At 35.4% G+C, this 20,653-nt stretch overlaps 1 protein-coding gene across 4 annotated transcripts in view; it reads right to left on the bottom strand.

Annotated features, from left to right (window-relative positions):
• The window catches only part of LOC106132112 (tRNA N(3)-methylcytidine methyltransferase Mettl2), a 43,208-nt gene that overhangs the window by 805 nt on the left and 21,750 nt on the right, over window positions 1-20,653 (bottom strand). Inside the window, exons 1-4 of one of the 4 annotated variants that reach the window (XM_060947456.1) lie at window positions 1,263-1,404; window positions 1,097-1,180; window positions 695-847; window positions 134-544 (exon numbers count right to left, since the gene is read on the bottom strand). In XM_060947456.1, the coding sequence (XP_060803439.1) occupies window positions 134-544; window positions 695-847; window positions 1,097-1,180; window positions 1,263-1,264 (650 nt within the window). In that variant the 5' untranslated portion in view covers window positions 1,265-1,404. Of the gene's footprint in view, window positions 1-133; window positions 545-694; window positions 848-939; window positions 1,192-1,262; window positions 1,405-20,653 lie in introns of those variants that run through there. The other 3 variants (XM_060947453.1, XM_060947454.1, XM_060947455.1) reach the window with 3 other exon arrangements.

A 20,653-nucleotide genomic window follows, 5' to 3' on the forward strand; every position in this document is an offset into this window, starting at 1 on the left:
TTAACTCACAGACTTTCATGAGAAGAAAGTTTGTTGAATTAGTCTTAGGTGTCCGAAAGTGTTAACTATGGCACTAGTTTTAATTTTTTTAATAAAAATATTTATAAGAATAATTGGATTTATGCAAACTTACTTGTTGGGATCAATGGCAGATAAAACAAATATGAGCACAATAATATCTATCGAGTTTTCTTCAAATGGCACCTCCCAATTTGTAGCAGTAGCATCCATGACAAACACGTTACACCTCTTTGTATTATACAGTTCATTCTGTTGCATGATATCAATAGCTTTTGATGAGAAATCACAGCCATAAATAAATAAATTTGGGTCCTGGCTGTATTGTAAAATAGGGAAAATAGTATTGCCCACACCACATCCAATTTCAAAGATGTAGTGTTTTGTTTTTTCATCTTGTGACAATGTGGTTAGGGTTGGAGTGTTTGTTGTATCAGTTTCAGGGTATACTCTCTCTGGTGCAGATGTATTGTCTGGAGCCAGCTCTGGGAACTCAGTAAATAACCAGTGTCTGTCTTTGAAGAATCTAGAAATATTGATGTAAGAAAAGTTAATATTTTTTAGTATTATGAAAAGGTGTCATTGATATATTACACATATGTAGAGAATATAATTACTGTGTTAAGAAATGATGCCTACATACTTGGTTAAAAATAAAAAACAAGCTTAGGTTTACCTGTTCTGATGTATGTCATAGAAGGCATCCCAATGTTTGTCAGCATTCTCTTCCAAAGACTTAACATGATCCTCAGAAAATGTCACCTGTGAGTTTTGTTGAACTTTGGCTTTGGCAGCATTCTCTTGCTCTGAATCCCATTGTACATTGTCCCTGTAACAAAGAGATATATGCTAATAATAAAATGATTTGAATACATAAAATAAATTTAAGGTAAGTACGAAGAATTTATTGTGTTTAAGTACCAAGCATTAAAAAGATAAACATCAGATTCATTTTTTAGATATCTTGAGCCACCAGCAGGCTTTTTCCTATGTCTAGTTTTTTCTAACTGTTCAATATATTCATGACAACATTTTGGTTTCTTAGAGCACAGTCTGATAAATGTAGTGAATACAATACCACGCATTATGTTTGAAGACCTCGTCAACATTTTCCAGATATCTGTTTCCGAATTGTGGTCTCTTTTCTATGTTTGTTTCATCCATCAGAATATTTATCTTATTTATTTATTATTTAGTCTCTGCCTACCCCTCCGGGAAAGAGGCGTGATTTTATGTATGTATGTATCAGAATATTAATTTGCTTGTTTTTTTAAGATTTTTTATAAAGCTAATATTGAGTATATTAAGGTAATACAAACAAAAACCAAGAAACAAGTCCGAACCAACACACAAATTTTAACCTCAAAATTAATATACCTAGTTATAATTTTGATATCTTCCATCGAAATGTCATGTCATTGTCAACTGTCAATCTTAATTTCAACAAAACGACTAAGGAAATAAGATGTGAAGCCAAACCTTAATTGATTTAATCTTAAAATAAAAACCTAGGGCTCATTACTTCTTCATAACTCGAAACTCAAATTATGAAAGAATGAGTGGGTTTAATGGCCTCGGTTTACCCGACATAGACTGAAAGAGATAATAAGTCATGCTTTGTCAACATGTCAACCATATTCGTGAATATAGGGGCTGCATGTACTAATACATTTTTACTTATGGGAAGTCAACCAACTAAAGTATGTATTTTTTGGCTAATAAATTCAAATCCACCAAGCTTTCACGAAGAGAGTGATGAATTATGGACGAAAAACGAAACAAAAGAAGTGTGTAGGGATCGTTACAAATGGAAATACGTAGCCTCTGTCTATCCTCCGGGAAAGAGGCGTCATTTTATGTAGGTATGTACATCAGCAACGTTTAGCGTACTTGCTCTGTGTATACAGAGCTTTGCTATACGCTGTTATATGCAAAGGATGTAATCTGGGGGCACGGCAGTGCCTACGCCAAGTTGAGCAAAAAAAAGCGACAGCCGTACCATTCTTTTCTCGAAGCAATTCAGCCTATTTTCGACCCCCCTATAATTTCGTTGTGGATAAAACAAGAAGCCTGAATTTTCAGTAACTAATCAAGCATTATATAAACACGGTATATTTAAAATTTCAGTCAATTTGAACCTGTAGTTTAAAAATGACAACAAGTTTCTGAATTTTGTCACTCACTGACTAGCAGACATAGAAGCTTCAAATTTAGATTAAAAATAGAGTTTAGTATCTTCATCATGAGAAAACTTAAATATTTTGTAATTTCGGTCCAGTTTTCTAAATACACCAACTGCATGAGTAACTTTGTAATCCCATTTAAATGTATAGCATTACAAGGTTACATTTGCAGTTAATGAATCATTATTACTGTATAATAGACAATAATAGGTGTAGATAGGTACCTACTATATGAGGCATAACGGGAGGGGGTACTTTTATGAAAATTGTAAGAGTATACCTATACTTACCGACATACCTTTAGTTAATATAGGAACCTATCTAGCTTTTGTGCGAGGCTTCGCTTTTCTATCTCGTTACCAAATTTCGCATCGTTACCAAAATCGATCCAGTTGTTTTCGAGTTACAAACAAAAATAAAAATCTTTTGTTGATTCTACTTACTTATTAGTCCTAAATATATTGTTGAGGTATGGACGTACGAAGCTGCACCCGAGCAAAATCAGTTATTAAAGTACTTATGGCTTTACGGTAGCTTTTGGCAAAGCTGAAGCATGAAATTAATATATTCATGGACCTAAAATGCGTTAGTAAATTATTTTTCAATACAAAACGCAATTTCAAATAAATATGTAGGTTGGTACAACATACTTTTTATTTTAGACGCATTGAAAATTTTCTCGGTATACGGAAGAACATCCAATTTGCTGTTGAATTTCGAGTTATTGCGCCATAAAAGACATTCTGATGCTGCTCTCTGATCAAAGTAAACATCATAAAAACGATTCCACGGGTCATTAATGACTCCCGCAAAGGAAATAGCTGCACGTAGAAATGTACATTGCTTCCTAAATAAAGATGTTTAGCGCAAACCGCAATGTTGGAACAAGGTGTGATCTAGGAATCCTGAATCTCAGTCTTCACGTTATTTGTATAAGGCAGTCACTACTATAGTTAGTTAATTAACCGAGAGGCTTATATTTGTAAAAGTACCTTTTGTGGTGGTAATGATTGCATCATCACAGCAAGCATTGAAAAAACCTCATAATTTTTACGTACATGGAGCTCATAGGGCATATCATGTATATTATATCTATTAATTTAGAAAGATAAAAGGATACGGAACCTTTCGAACCCTTCGTTAAACGTTGTTTAATTTAGGTTTTTATTTTACATGAAGTGATTTCCGCCTGACCTCAGCAACCTATGCAGGGAAACCTATGATCCAACATGCTTGTATTACCAGTTGCCTCACGATGTTTTCAGGGGTAGGTACCTAACACACAGGACTAATAGGTAGGTTAGGACTTGCACTTTCAGGCAGTTCAGTGAAGGGTTTCCTTACGATGTTTATCCTCCCTGAACGAGTATCGGTTAACAATCAAAATGTACACCTATTGAGACTATAAGATTACATATCATCCCCGACAGCGTCTATTCTACATGAAGTTTATGTTTCGAAATAACTCGCGACCATCGCAATAACATGTGCATTTAGCGGGGCTATGTTTAAATTAGGGATGTATGTAGCTCTCTAACCGTAACCGAAAAATTATTCGAAATCAAATTTAATTAATATGCGAGTAGTCCTATATTTTTATTTTAAAAAGTCTAAATGTGCAGTGTGGTTCCCGGCACCAAAAAAAAAAAAAAAATAGGACCTATCTCGTTTCCATGGATGTCGTAACAGTCGACTATGGGATAGGCTTATATACTTGGGATTCTTTTAGGTGATGGGCTAGCAACCTGTCACTTTTTGAATCTCAATTTTATCATTAAGCCAAACAGCTGAACGTGGCCTATCAGTCTTTTCAAGACTGTTGACTCTGCCTTCCCTGCAAGGGATATAGACGTGATTATATGTATTTATGTACTAATTGTTGTTCCTACTTAATACCCGTAAGCGAAATTAACGGATATTCACAAATAATTTCATATCCATATCCGGTGAAATAATCATTTCTATTCGGATATAATACTGACAGCCTGTTTGACGCAGTTGGTTGATTCTTGCACCTGAACCCAAAGGCTTCAGGTTCGATCCCCGGTCTGGTCGTTCTTTAATTACTTTTTCTTATTGACCTGGATCTTGGATGTTTATAATAAAATATATACTACATTTTTGTTGAGTTAGTAACCAATAACACAAGTCTCGAATTAACTTCGGGGCTAGCTGAAGCTGTGTGATTTGTCCCGTTTATTTATTTAATCTGTATCCAAAATTTCATATCCATACCAACCCTGATAAACAGTGCCTATGCATCCAGCCCGAGGTGTTGGTACCTACTGCATTTGTGACAGTTTGCGATCGACTACACAAGTTGTGCCCCGAAGTTTTGGAGTTGCCGTCGTTTATGCTATACTTAACTATATATTCGAAACTGAAATACAGTGTTAGTGTATCGATTGATATGAGGTGAGGTATTATTACTAACTGTATATTTTGGGGATTGGCCATAGTGGCCTCATCAGTAATCAATTAATATACTAACTGACAGACAACAAAAATTAATGACATTGCATCTACGAGTCGGTCTACGAAAAAGTCCTAATGGCACAACTAGTGAAAACGTGATAGGCAGAGCTAAGAACGTAATCAAGAAACCTAATATAGAGCAATCTGGTGACAGAAAATATCGGTAAAAGTTTATTGAAGTAATAGACTGTGAGTCCATCCTCGTAGCACGCTGCTACGAACTCGTAGACATAGGCTATGTCAGGACTAGAGCGAAGGGACGCGTAGCGTTTAATAAAAAATAAATTCAGGATGGTAAGTTCTTATTTTATAAAATTTTATTTTAAAGATTTATAAGAAGTACTTACCTATTGTCGTAAGGAAAATCATATGTATATTTATATTTTGTAAATATATAAACAAGTAAAATTTATCAGTTGATATGTACTAGTAGTTCTATGAACTGTTCGAATTCATAGATTCCAGATTTACGTACGATATACTCGTAGAAGATGAAGGCATACAAACACACAAGCTTTACATCTTCGAAGAAATCTTTTCAGTTCCTTTACTTAACTCTATGTAGTAAAAGCAAAGATTACATGAAGTATGAAGTGACTAAAGCAAAAGCTTGAATATATTGAAATTGTAAACTGAATACAAACGAGATGAAAATGCTCTCATTCATATCTTCACGCGGCCGCGATGAGACGTGAGCGCACCGTTCCGTTGCACGCAGCCGGCGGCGCTGCATTTCCGAACGCATCGTTCAATATCCGCGAGGATTGTTTGTCGAACCCCCCGCAATCCCCGCCCCCTTTGCACCCATCCACAAAATATTAAGTATACAGAGCATGTACGCTAAACGACGGATGACGAATAGACGGCAAGTCCATTATTACATAAAATGGCGCCTTTTCCCAGTGGGCTAGGCAGAGACTTTATCTCTCCACTTGTCACGATCCATTTATACTTTTTCGTTTCATACACATGCATAAGTCTCCTCCATGCAAACTCGTTTGTTTCGGCTACTCTTGACCTAAAAGTATCTTTAATCCTGCAAATACGGTTACAATAACAAAATATCGTGTCGTGTCGTGATCCAGTATGGGTAAGGTTTTCTGTAAATGTCGAGGATGCCAGACGGGAGTCGCTTTGAGTTAAAGCCCGATTAACCCTCTCCAAAATCGTGGCCACACTAGCATCTCCTTCAGATAGGTAACAACGTGCCCGTAAAAATTTATATTATGCTTCACTGCATCAAGCTCATCACATACTTATAAAGTATTATTACCTGCGTTAAGAATGCAGATTTTCATTATAATAAATAAAAAATCAATATAGATTAATAATAATTTTTGACTTTAGATAGATAAATATTGATTAATAACGATTAAACACTAGTAATCAGACGGGGATCAGAATTTAAAACTCCTTGTTAAGGTCAGTGAAGGATGATCTTATAAGTGATTCTATCTGTTTTCTCGTTAATGTGCAGCTCAGCCGATACCACCGCCTCTAATGGAGCTTGTAGGGGTGTCTAGTTTAGAAATAGACTTTCCTATATAGCTAGATTTTCTTTTGAGAACTTTAAGACGAATTATTGGAAAAAGATTTTACTATCATACTTTTTTATTTATTTCTCTGGTGGTTATTCAGTATTGTAGATTAGGAATATTCTTTTTCACGTAGATATCGTTAAAGTTGACTAAGGGAATGAGGAACATGCATCTTGTGAAAGCTTGCTGGTGCTAAATAAGTTAAATATACTAACTTGAAGTAGATTTATTAGCAAAACAATTTACTCGTAATAATATTTTTTATTATCTCTTAAGACGTTCGATTTAAGGCTAGGTTGACGAAGTGCAATGACGTAGTCTCTGCCTACATCTCCGGGAAAAAGGCATGATTTCGAATGTATTTTTTTTTACTAAGTAAAACTTAAGTTAGGAATGTGCAAGTTCTAAGCATAAGTTAGATAGAAACATTTTCTACGGTAAGAACTATGGACACTAACTATTAGTAGCATAGTAGGTAGGTAGGCAGCCATCTGTTGCGGTCAAGTGCGCCCCTTCTGAAGTGGGATGAGCCTCCATCGCTCAGCGAATAGATAGGGAGAGTGCAGAAGTAAAGCTTACGGCTGGTACGCAATTAAATAGTAAAATACTAGCTTTCGCACGCGGCTCCTCTGACGTGTTATATCCTCCCCTGTGCCCTTCTCCGTATTCTAAACTATATGTTATTTCATGGCGATCGGATATTTGGTTAAGACGTGAAATACGGCCAAACAAATACACAAACATACTTTCGCATTTATAATATTAGTATATGGATATACGTTTACGAAGTTGCCTACACAGTACAAAAATGGTTAACACATTTGTCCTTACTTTACATAAACTTATTAAACTTTAACTAGTTATTATTTAGAGCAGGGTGAATTTTTATATGTAAAGGAAATTTTAACAGCATGTTTGAATGATGAATCTTAGTAGATTTCCCTAGAACAAATAGTAAAAAGTGGAAAAAATAAGCGGGTGGCGTCACGCACATTCTCTATCTATAATTTCTATGATTAACCTAATTTACCAGACAATACTGATTTCATCTACTAACATGAATTGATAATTAAACTTTAACTTTATACTATCATTAGTTTGTAACTTAGCGGGCGAATAAAATGCTGGAAAACTTACGGAACACTTAACTTTACACTATGTACTTTTTGAAGTTTTTTTTATTGTGACTATAAACTTAGTTAAGTTTGCTGATTAAATATGGCAATGTTAGCGTTCATTTCGGTAATGGTTTAGCCATATAATCGTATCTAATCTATTTAATTTTGTAGTAAGGTCTATCTCAATCTAATTTACACCAGTCTCCAGTTTAGAACTCATGATATGAGTAAAGAGTATTTAAAACTATATCGTAATTTCTTTCACTATTTAAATTCTTAAATGCAAATTTGTTTAATAAGTTGCAGTTTGTTCGTTCGTAGTTTTTTCTTGTTACACTACAGCGACTTTATCAAAACTCACAAACCTAACCTACGAGTATATACGAGTATTTACGGGCCACAATTGTAAATCAGAAAAACTGCTAGTGACTCCTAAGATAACTGGATCCCTAGTGCAAATGTAACTGCGTGCAGACACTGTATTTTGGCGTCGCTCCAATGTTGCATTCGCTACAGCTTGATATTTTATACTTATAGTTTGAGATAATGTTATTTGAAACCCCCCTAAATAGGACAAGACTGACATCGTTTAGTCAACCACGAAATATTTATCGAATCAGGAAACGATTTCATTCTTGAAAAGACTGATTTGGTGAAATAACGATAATTCTATCTAAGGTTCTATTTAGATGGCTTCATGATAAAAAATCCGCGAATGATGCATATGTAAAACTTTAGGTTTATTTTCCGGCCGGTCGTCTTCATGCTTCAGAATAAAAAAGATTGAGATTTAAAAAAAAAAATTAAAATCTTGAATTCTGATTTCCTAGAAACTACATCGTTGAAGAGATCATTAAATGACCAACAATCGATGCGTCCTCCCTACTGCCACGCCACTTGTCTTTACTAGAGCTACGTTAGGCTCAATATGAATACGCTATATAAACCTTTACTGAACACGCTATACCTATATACACGCACTTGCATTTCATAAAAAATCACAAATATTAAGATGAAACTGATGATAACTTTCAAAATATGAAAGTGGCGGATTTGTAAGTAGGGAAAATTCACAGTTTATGGAAAAATAAAGAGTCTAAGCAACTAACAGAACGATTGGAGAAAACTTTGCCGAGCGACCCCATATACATGATTTATTTAAAAATAAAATTACCGTTTAAAATACTACATTCTTACCGTCGGTTTCGCTCTCGTAGGAATAAAATTACACTACATTACTGAAGGTTTTTTCTATCTCCGTATTCCATCAATATTTCACAAAATACAAATTAACAACAGTACAAAACTCTTTTCATAATTCGTATGGATGGATGAATTAATATAATATGGTAAGTTTCCCCTACCGAGTCACCATTTGAGCTGTAAGAGTACCTAAGGCCGCCATCACATTAGGTCGCAAGTAGTAGCTGCGCAGCAGCCAACAAGCCTTCTTAGTACAGCCGTGTGACTCGCTCATTGTCAAATTATCTTTGAACGTGCGTTTGCAACACTTGAAGCTGCCGACTGATCGCACTCAACTATGAAAAATCATGTGTCGCGCGGCTATCGCGTTGCTCTTTTTATTAGCTATCTTCATATAGAAATTTGTGCCGTCTGTGAACAGCGCGACTGTCGCGCTCCTAATATCGCGTGGATTCTGCACTACTTGCGACCTAATGTGAAGGTGCTCTTACGTAGGAGGCCCTCGCGCTCCAGCTGAACGTTGGAGTCCCGCCAGGCCCTCGTGCGGAGTGCCCTCGCACCCGTTTGACACTAATTGCTACAACTCTTACATAATTATCTCAATTAAACGAATTATTAATGAGCTTACATAATCAATGATTTTTATACACGAAATGTGGTTTAAAGATTTCGATAACATACATACATACATAAAATCACGCCTTTTTCCCGGAGGGGTAGGCAGAGACTACCTCTTTCCACTTGCCACGATCTCTGCATACTTCCTTCGCTTCATCCACATTCATAACTCTCTTCATGCAAGCTCGGCGGTTTCGGGTACTTTTGCCGGTTTATTATTTTTCCAAATTCAAATACATACTTTGTTAATATTAATAAAAAATACCAAAGATTTACTCTTTAATATGCATCTTTATTTTGAGAAATAAGAAATCCATATTTTCTTAACAAAACAAAAGCAATACCACAAAAGTACACAAGTAAACTGTAAAATTCCTAATTTGTAATAAATCGCAGTTTAGTCGCCTGAGAAGGAAAATAATTAATTTTAATGCTGTAGAGAACAATTTTACGACTTTTTCATAACGTCTATGTAGTTGTAACGTTGTAATGCAAGCGATTGAGCTGCCAAACTGGAAATTTCTTAAGTAACTTGAAAATGTCCAACCCTTATATATTTAGCTATGAAGCACGGAAGGAACTAATGCTTAACTAGTAAATCTATTTATAAAAGAAGTTGCTGACTGATGGCGTGGCATTTCAACGCACAACCCAAACCGCCTTGGTCTAGAAATTTGACTAATCTTTGCCCGCAGCTTCGCTTGGATACATTGACGCTTATTCCACAGGCTTCGCTCGCATATTTACATTATAAACATTGTAAAAGTTTTAAATTCAAATGTCGCCAGCTGATTGATTTTTGATATTATTATGAAAATAATATCAAAAATCAATCGATTTTTTGTCAGTCTTAACTTCATATAGACAAAGATTGGAACTTATTTATAGAAATTATGTAATAATTTTAAGGCTAATAATGTCAAGGCAACATGAAATTAACTTCCGTTCGTTTTGACGAAGCAGCAGCTGAAATAGGATAAAATGGTGAAAGCTAGTTTGCTCGCTGAAAAAACAAGGAAGACTCCTCCTCCTCGGCGCACCTTTTAGTAAAAATTTAAACCTCTTTGATAGTAGTAATATAATTCGAACGGCGACGACGTCTGAGTCTCAGTGGACTGCTTCAATGAAGTTCTATTATGGTCGGCTCTGTATTTTATGCAGTCGCTTACTTGGTTCTATTTACTTTGATAAAATTTTATTTTAAACAATTTTCTAAACCGGTTTACATAGATACGACCATCATCATCCTCTTGGAATTAGCCTTACTCCATAGATGAGTCCTGGGTCCGCCTATAACCACAATTCTGTATTGGCTAGGTAAATCTGTTTTTACCAAACTAAGTATCTATTTATACGGATTGGATAAAAGACACTTTATTTTCTCTGTCTGCCATCACAGCTTATATGTCAGTATGAGAGCACAAAAAAAGCAAAGTGTGCGCTAGCCGCTTTTTTTTCCGCGCAGATTGTACAAGAAAACTAAGGTAAAGACTTATAAACTTGGATTTTTTGGAGTGTAAAAGGTATTATTATAATTTTAAACAAAGAAGCAGATAAACGACGAAATGCATTTTTACTACCGAATAAAACCTTTTTAAACAGCGATTAAATCGTATGAACTCGGCACTGGGAAGCGTCGACGCGTAACCAGAAATTACAGTTTCACTGAGTCAAATCGATAAGCAAGACGTCGGAACAGTTTGGAAATACGCCAGGGCCCTCGACCTCTGCACACTACTTGTCCACTTCACCAGTTGACGTAAGAGTCAGTGTGAATTTTGCCGCCTCTATTTGCATGCTTGCGCTCTTTAGTCTTCACTCACGCGTGTTTGAGCACGTCAGAAGTTTAAAATCCGAGGAAAATTTTATGAAGTTCAATTTTTTATTTTCCTGTGCTGGATAAATTATTTAACTTTTGTACCTTTGTAGGTGTTATTAGAATAAAATGTAGTTTGAATTATAGAAAATGCACTTACCTATCCTAACCTAATCATGTGGATTTCTTAGTTTTAATTATTATATTTCAATGAATGAATGATAAGAGTACCCGAAACCGATGAGCTTGCATGAAGAGAATTATGAATGAAGCGAAAAAGGATGCAGATATCGTGGCAAGTGGAAAGATGTCGTCTCTGCCTACCCCTCCGGGAAAGTGGCGAGATTTTTATGAATGATTTGTATAAATCGTATATTTTCTTACTTAGAAAAAGAGTATTTTTTTAATTATTGGCCTAACTTCAAATATTATCTTTTTTATTAAGGCCCTGTCCACACAGCAGCATATAAAAGCACCGTTCGTGTCGCTGTGAGAGCCTGATCCGCGGGCTCTCCTCGAAACTTGTGCGGGCAACTTTGCCGGCCACGGAAACTTCGTTTCGCATTTAATTTTCCCGAAATGAGTGCAGCTTACAATATTTTCAACGCCTGTAAACTTCGAATTGAGATTTTGTTATAAATTGCATAGCTAGCCGCAGGCTGTGTGACTTTACCTTAACAGTAAACCACTTAAAAACTCAGCGCCAAATATCGCCAGAGCGGTGGTTGGGAAATGTAATAATGTTTCCTATTTTATGAAGTCGCAGAGTTCTATGTTGAGGATTTTATTTAAAGTTCGGTAACTATGCTCTGATTTAGGGTTTTATCAATAAATCGGGATAGAGGGATAAGCATTATAGCCCTTGATGCCTGCTTATTCAAAAAGTTCTTGTTCAGTTTAAGGAGGATGGACATGGATTTGCAGAGTGATGTTATTGGAAATACGCAAAAATAAAAGAGAGAGCCAACAGTATTTTCAAGACGAAGACGAAGAAGTGCGAGTCGGACTCGCGCACGACGTGCCGTACCATTATTGTGTGGAGTCACTAGTGGAGATGTTTTTTATTTTTAGTATTTGTTGTTGCAGCGGCAACGGAATAAGTATCATGTATCACATGGGTAATTTGTGAAAATTTCATGTTTTATAGCTATCACAAATTCAAATTACAAATTTTTATTTATTACTATAGGATACTATATATCGCTTAATAATTGCCAAAACGTATGGTTTAACATCATTGGTTGACGTCAAATAAATTACTTAAAAACTATGTTTACTGCCGCTTCCAAGGCGTCAGTGCAGAAGAAGCGGTAACAAACTGCACTGCAGCATTTTCTTCAACAACGTCAACTTCACAAGTTTATGAGATACAGGCTGGTGACACACAGAGAGACAGACAGCAGTGGCTTTGTAATAAGTTTAGTTTTTACCCTTACAGAACCCTAAAAAGGTGGATTATTTCTATCAAGCTTAGAGTGTGCAGCCGTGCGCTTACGCTCCAATACTCGTGCGTGTTAGCGCTGTCTCGCAAAGCCTTTTTAGATGCGGGCGCTCGTTCCGGCCGACGATAAGGCCTGCAGGGCTAGACAACTGACTTTTGTTACAAATATTTACGCTGTAGAAACTGAGCGGTAAAAGTATATTATTTTATAGTTTGTGGAAATGACAAATTTTTAGATGGATTTCTGTTTGTGGTTTTCAGTAATCAGTACCAACCAGGTACTGAAAATCAATATTAACAATTTGTCGTTCGTTTTGGCGAGAATAGAGACAATAATTTTTTTAAGCAGTTACCACCGATCAGCTGTTTAAGAGAGTTGAAAGAGAAAAGTCGGAAAGCAGAGCGCACCCCAGAAGCGGCGGAGGTTGCAACTAGAACAAATAGACCACGATCAGCTGATTCACGCCGTCATTTTTTTTAAACGTTTTAAATCTAAGACCAAAAAATATAGTTATTTGCAGGGTTGATAAAGACAAGAAAATGCTGGTCAGGGTTTTGAAATTCGCTTACATGAAGTTCACGTGATTTCTTAAAATTCTTTTTTTCCTAGGGATTTTTTTTAAAAATTTGTGTTTTGTCATCGATAACAAATACAAACGCGTGTGCAATTTGTCTAGGGCTCCTGATCTGTAGAAGACAGTGCAGCGTGCAGCAGACGCGATCGATATTGCAACGCCCTGCCCCCCCACCCGCCACCCTCGGCTGAAACTTTCGCGATAAGTACGGAACTAGCGCGTGGCGTACGCAATGCAATATTGTTAGCCGGTTACGAGTTGAAACAGCGGATATTAAGGCTACACAGACTCCGGCGTCCCGTTTTTACATTGTGCCCGAGTTTGAAATGAATACGGAGTTACGCTGCATTGTATTAATTCGTATTACTGTTGTGGGGTGTGCTTATGTGAGCATGATAGTAATAACTGTGGATTAGCAAGGTAAAGAAGAAATTTAAACAACGGCTCTATAGGTATATATAGGTTTTGCTGGATTACGCGTCCGTTCTTTGAATGAACTTTCTTGACAAAAATATTCTATTTTGTAAAACATTAAATGTCTTGTAGATAAAAGTGATTTAATTTTTACCATATAATAATCGATTTAGATTTTGTTTTACCAATTATGAACTTTATTTCTTTATTATATGTGAAAACATTTACTCCACGTGCTTGTTCAGTCCTTTCAAGACTGTTGGTTTTAGCTCTGTGTACGCGATAAGGGATATAGATGTCTTTATATTTATATATTTATGTGATAACATGACTCAAGTATGCCTGTAAAATAACAGATATTGAACAGCGTAGGTTCTACATAGAGAACAAATCTTACAAAGACCTCTTTTTTTAGAAGAATCAAGTTTATCTATAATTCTATTTTATAACTATTGTATTTCTCGCTTGCATAAACTGAGGCGAAAACTTTTCGATTTTACCGAATGCAAATTTTCTTCCGCGAAACTTTGTTTTTATTTACTGTAATTATGATAAAATGTCCAAGTAGTTTCGTACATTTTGCACGGACGTTTCTCAGAAGTTCGCATATTGCACCAATAAAGCATCGAAAGAAGAAATTTTGTCGTTTCGGTGCACCAAGTCGTCCAAGTTTCAGCTGCACGCTGACATATAATAATTTACTCACTGGAGTTAAGAGATCGCCCTACCGATTTTAACATGCCCGGAATCATAATGTTTAAATCAGACTTCTCCACCTCTTTCCCATGGATATCATAGAAGGCGAGTAAGCGGTAATCTTTCATCTAAAAGGTCCATGCTGGTTGTTTGTATGGGTAGAGCTTTTGTTGCCGAGTAAATTACATGTTAAATTAAATAATAGTAAAGACTTGGGATGGAAACTGGGAAATAGTTTTAGGCGATGGTTAAGCAACTTGTTTATGCTATCCAGGCCATATCGTGGGTCAACATGGCCCTCCATTCTCTTGTGTCTTGCGATTTTTAAGCTCTGTTAATTTCATGTAGACTGATATTTTATCTAGCGTGTTTATTACAAGTCGGTGTGTTTTTCGTATGGCCAACTTCGTAACTACGCCGCACATACAACTCGCAGTCGCCAGATGTGACATTTTTAACAGATTAAGCGAGGTTTTGTTTTGTATTATAATATAAGGGAGTTTTATATATGAACCTGGCTAAAACGTACTCGTGAAAGGTCAGGTGACCTTATTCATACATGTAAAGTTTGAAGAATGTGATTAAAACAAATAGAGTGTGTAAAGTATGTAGCGAACCATGGCTATACGTACGAGTATATATAGATTGATAAAGTTTCTGCATATACGTTCGGAAGAGGGGCCTATAGCATAAAGAGAATTTGTGCAATAAAGAGAACAAACAAAGAACAGACGGGACCACTACCAAATATGCAGAACCCGGAGATATTTCCTCGTCTATGTCTCGTCTGCCTGTCTGTCGCAAAACTTAGATGTGAAGTAGTTCTTTATGTAGCTATTTCGATAGGGTTTACATAAATACAATTGTCGTACAAACTAGCAATTGACCGCTATAGCTGGCCTATCCTTAAGGGAGAATACTTGAGGCACATTTCTCTATTAAGATCAAATAAAAATTAGTTTAAAAATATGTCACAAACCGTAATGTAACATTATTTTAAAACCAGTTTCACCTTTTCAAGTTAAATGTAAACAATGCACATTCAGTTGTCTCAGAGACAATCAAACCAGCACGGCAACACTAAAACGTTTTTAAGAGCAGCATTACGTGTAGTGAACGCGCTTAATTGCAACCATCCAGCCATCTGCTTTCCACAAATATTATTCTACGGCTGTTCTTTTTTTTAGGAAACGCGTAATTAAAAGAACTTTTTGAGCAGAATCATCTTTTAAACTGATGTATCTGCAAATAAATATATACGGACAAAACAGAGGCTGGAGGTTTGAAACTTACTACAAGCCTTGAAAATAATAGTGAGTGTGGAAGAAGCGGAAAAAGTCTGTAAGGATCGCAGCAAGTCTCTGCCTACCCCAATGGGAGACGGACGTGGTATGTATATGTTTTAGCCTTGGGTTTTTATTTCTTGATATAATTTTTTCAAGGGGTTTTGTCTTTTTGACATTTAGTACGAAAAACAAAAAAAAATACTAACAAAATTATCTTTGTTTTATTTTGTTCTTCATCTATGAGTAAACCACACAATAACAGCAATGAATAGAAACTGGGACGTGTTATTCCAATTTCTCTAGAGAATTGTTCGTATGTAAGCATTATGGATAGAAATACTCACTTTGAACCGCTAGAGTCGACATGGAATTTGAATATTCTTTCCAAAGCTATTCACATACATAGTGGAGTACGGACCTTATTACGTAGAAGGTAAAATTCATAAAGTGCTTTTAATCCAAATAAACTGAATTTTTATCATTAAGTAATTTAATAGGTCCATTAAACCTATTGTCAATCGTCATTACCATAATTGTCGAGTTTGTGTGAATAGAGATGAGCAGAAACATAAGAGATACGGAATCATATACATTGAATGCCTATCCCATGGGGTATGAATGTCATGTTCATTCAAAAATCAAGTCAAGTCTTACCGGGCTGTAAATAAATTGGTTCTCAGGATTATCGCTATGAAGTGCGCCCCAAAGCGATCTAACAACCTATAAAGTCTCTTAAAAGGTAAACTGGGGTGAGGGAATCGTGATTTCTGTGACGAGATGTTAATAAATGGGGCGCTTACACCTTATAATTGGGAAAAACTGTCGCGTCCTCCTCTCAGTTACAGATAGGAATAAATCTTTATGTAGACGGTATCGGTGGTGCGTTACAGATCAGGAAAAAAGAGATATGGAAATATGTTTAGTACCTCATCAGACTAAGGGTGCGCTGGTTCTTTGTATACTTAAATATACCTAATATAATTTGATAATTACTTATATAACCTATTATTACAATCCATCATTTAGTTATACAGATAGACGTGGCTTTTTAGTCTTTGCGAGATTAAGATGTGATTTTATTTTATGTATGTATGCATGTATGGACTGCACCTCATGGAAATCAAAATAATATATAATATAAATACATAAGACAAGTGCATACACACATATAGAATAAAAGGCACTTTGATTTTATAAGATACACTAGGCTGGAATTTGAAAACGCTGTATCTTCATTATTTTTTTAAATCTACACATCGTTCAATTTCTGTGATCGTAAGTCTTGGGTCCTGGCTGTATTCAGGACACGCTCGCACTCTGTCCCCTGAATATAAGGAATATAAGGCATCGCAGCCATTTATTGCATGTCGAGTCTTCCCCGCTGAAGATGTTCAAACTACGCCAGTAATTAATGGCCGACGTTATTGTAGGGAAATTTTAATTATATCATAGTAACCCATTGTTTTTAATTTTGTATTGAGGAAAAACGTACATGAATAAACCATCAAGTCTTACCAGTCATGTAGACATGAAGGCACAGCACATGTTAAAATTCTACGATTGTTTTCTGAATTATGTACATAATTCATATTAAGTTTAATTGCAAATATATGTTGTTAAGGTTAGGAAAAACATCATCAGGAAACCTGCACATTTGGGCAACTCAATGGCTGTAACCCCTAATTTAATATGTTTTAGGTCCCCTGCAAAGGCTGCGGATGTAAGTTACCCAATCAAGGTAATGCATGATAACAGACGCACCTCGGGCTTCTCTCCATAGAAGTGAGTACTATCGTCAGTAGGAAGAAGAATATACATGATTAAATTACTTAGCTTTTGAAGCACTGGTCATCCTGACGCTTTGTCATTCCCGTAACTGCGCTTACTTACCGCTTACCGTTTATCAAAGTTAATGAAAAGCGAACAGTAAGTACCAAGTTTATTCTGAATTTATAACGCAAATTTTGCGCGCCACTTATCTCTTGACACCTTCAAATTATCTTTATTTCTTTTTGACAAAATGTATGGTAGGTATTGGTATTCCAAGTTCACAATAAAGTTTGTTGAATAAACAAATGAAGTTTGTTAAAAAACCGATTATTTATTTTATATTCAGTAATAGATACAAATGCCTCTTCTTGCTATTGTCACATTTTCTTGGTACAAGCATCTGAATAGGCAGGCGTTCATATACGTTTTGTTATCACTAGTGCATACAGGAAGGTATACGTTTGGGCAGTCGCCGCAGTCCCTTCTTTCGAGTAGGGGACGTAAAACGTGAACATAATGTCTGTCGAACCAGTGCGTCCTACGAGGTCGTGACGTTGTTGTAGAAGCGAGCCAACTCTTGTCAAAAAAGGGACTTTTCTGATTCGTCCATACTATTCTTATCGGGACTGCGTGCTTGCAATATGTAATCGCAAATATGAGTATCGCCGGAACTGAAAATAAATTGTACTATAAATAAAATATTAATTTGTGACTGAGTGTTAAATCGAAAGAGTACAAAAATCAAATTCGAACAATTTAGTGTATGGTTTATTTATTCCTAAAATTCTAAACCTACTACAAAATTTTATCTACTCCGCTCAAATGAAAAACTAATACGAAATATGAATTGTTATTTTTTATAATCTGGTAACTCTTTTATTTTTTTTATTTTGTCTAGTCTTTTGATTATTGGCTCTGTCTGCCCGTAAGGTATAAAGACGTGATATATGCGTGTGTATGTAAATATTCTCACCCAAATACATGATCTACTATGGCTGTGTTGACTACTTATGTGCAGTAAAATACACCTAAGAGTTAATCAAGCAATCCAAATTGCTAATAACCTAATTTTATTGCCATATGCTTCTATGCTGGTTCGGAAGTGAAAAAGAAACATAATAAAGCAAAGGCCATCTGATTTTCTACCCGCCAAAATTGCTATAAGGTTATTGCCGAAAGTTCATCATTCGAAAAAGGCTTAAAATAGGTACTTGGGGTCTTCTTTTAGGTGATAGACTATCAACTTGAAATCAAACATGGCTATTAACAATTTTTTTAATATACTTATAAGCTTTGTCTGTTCCAAAACTGATCTTGTCTGTGTATAGAATTTATAAAATATAATATACCTATAACGTTTCAAAGTAGGATGTTTCTTTATTTATTTACGGGATTTCATAGTGATGGAGAAATAGAGCGGAATAAAAACACCATCGCCGATATTTCCCATAGTCCTCAAAAATTTACTAGAAATGGTAAGTAATAAATCGGGACACACTTATCGCGTCACTTATTACATGTCATAAGAGTTTTCTCATTGCGTATTCAGACGGCATATGCGGTACTCTGTGAAATGAGCAGGAGGAGGCCGTTGAGGCCCCCTTAGAAATGTGACATTCCTTTTTTAAATTTAAATTGTATTGAAAAGGTACTTTAAGTCTTATTATCAAATGGCTACTAAACTTGGGATTCTTCTTGTAGGCTATGGGCTTGTAACCTGTCACAGCTGAACGTGAACTTTTCTACAATACTAAGTACTGCAACGTCTTGTTAAAGCAATGATTTCTTATTGCGAAATTTTGATACAACCAAGAACATAAAATATCTACTCAATGTTAACATGAAAACATTTTACTTTAAGATTTTGTTTACATCCCTTTGCAAGAAATAATGGCGGCACATCAAGGAAGCCTTTTTCTCGCTGTTTACTTAAGCATAGTTTCAGATAAGTTTGCATGAGAATGTTGTGTATTTCAGCGTGTGTTCGTCTCCACTAGTTCCATATTTATGGCACGCAAAATAAAATGATGCCGCTGTTGTTGTTGTTGTCCCTTTGGTTACAGAGGATCGTCCCTAGTAAAACCTTGAAGGAATTATAGGCTTCTGTTTGCTTTGGAGTCACTGACTCTGTGAATGTTTTTAAAATTGTACTCCATTACCTAAGTAGCCAGTAGTTCCACCCGCGTAAATCGCAAAATCTTGTTCTTTTCCCTACAATTTCAAAGAAACACACAAGTCAAATTTTAGGTGATTCATTTAGTATAGTTTCCTCTGAACGTACATGTTTCATTGTCTGTCTGTTAGTTAGTCAATATTACAAAAATGCAAGAGTTTAAAATTTTAATCATTTTCTAACAAATAGTAAACTTTTGTGTGGAGAAATTTTATAAACGTATATTATTATAACTATTCAAATATATGTATACTTTTCATACAGTAGCAAGAAGACATTACTTAGCAAATAAATGTTCGACTAACTAAAAATACATACAATATCCTCTTCTTGCGACTGTGACATTGGGTATATTTAGGCACCTGAATAAGCAGACATTCATGAAAGTACGATTATCCGAAGTACAGATAGGAAAATAAACATTAGGACATGTATGGCAAGGCCTGCGAGCTGTCGGTCGATTATTTTGTGCTCATAATGGCTTGAACGGGTTGTTGTGGTGGAAATCCAAGAAATATCAAACTTTGGGTCCATTTTGTTCATCCAAACTATTCTTATGGGTTGTACTAGGGCATACTTCCAATATATCACACATAATAATGTAAGAAGACTGAAAACTGAAAAACAATATTCGATAAATGAAATAATATGTATTTTATCTTGTGGGACATTATATAAAATACTTAGCAATATATTTATACTTTGTAGGTAATCTGGCAGTTTTTATATTTTTAGGAAAGTATTTGTAAAAGGTATTTCATTAAAATGATAGAGAAGTTAATTTGAAACTCTTACCTAAATTGAACATTACCTACTATAGAAAATATACTTATATACTTCTAATCAGAATGTTATTAAAATTATAGTACGTAAATTGGACAAACATATTTTTGGCTTACTTTCGGCTTCAATTTTATGCAATTTTAATTGAAGTTAAATTCAACCATTAATGTTTGCCGATTAGTGAATATTTTTATTACACCATGATCATTACGTTTTATATACACTCAATTGCAAGAAACACTAGAAAATTGTTTGTCTCAGATTGTGAAATACCTCACTCTACAAAAAGATGACTACTAAACTCTTTCTTATATCTTCACAACCATTGAATCCAAGCAATGGGATAACCCTGAACGCAAGTTGGGAGTATGGGCTGCTAAGGACACACTTTTAATTTCTAAATACATTTCGACATTTATTTATATTCCCAAATAACTTAGTGTATTTTTATATAAAGCAAAAGCCAAGCGCCATGTTAGCTTTTGTCAGTTACAGATTATCAGTTTATACCTAAGAGTAATAGACTATTAAGTATAATTTGATAAT

Source organism: Amyelois transitella, chromosome 13 (genome assembly GCF_032362555.1).
Source record: "Amyelois transitella isolate CPQ chromosome 13, ilAmyTran1.1, whole genome shotgun sequence".
Classification (NCBI taxonomy): Eukaryota; Metazoa; Arthropoda; class Insecta; order Lepidoptera; family Pyralidae; genus Amyelois; species Amyelois transitella.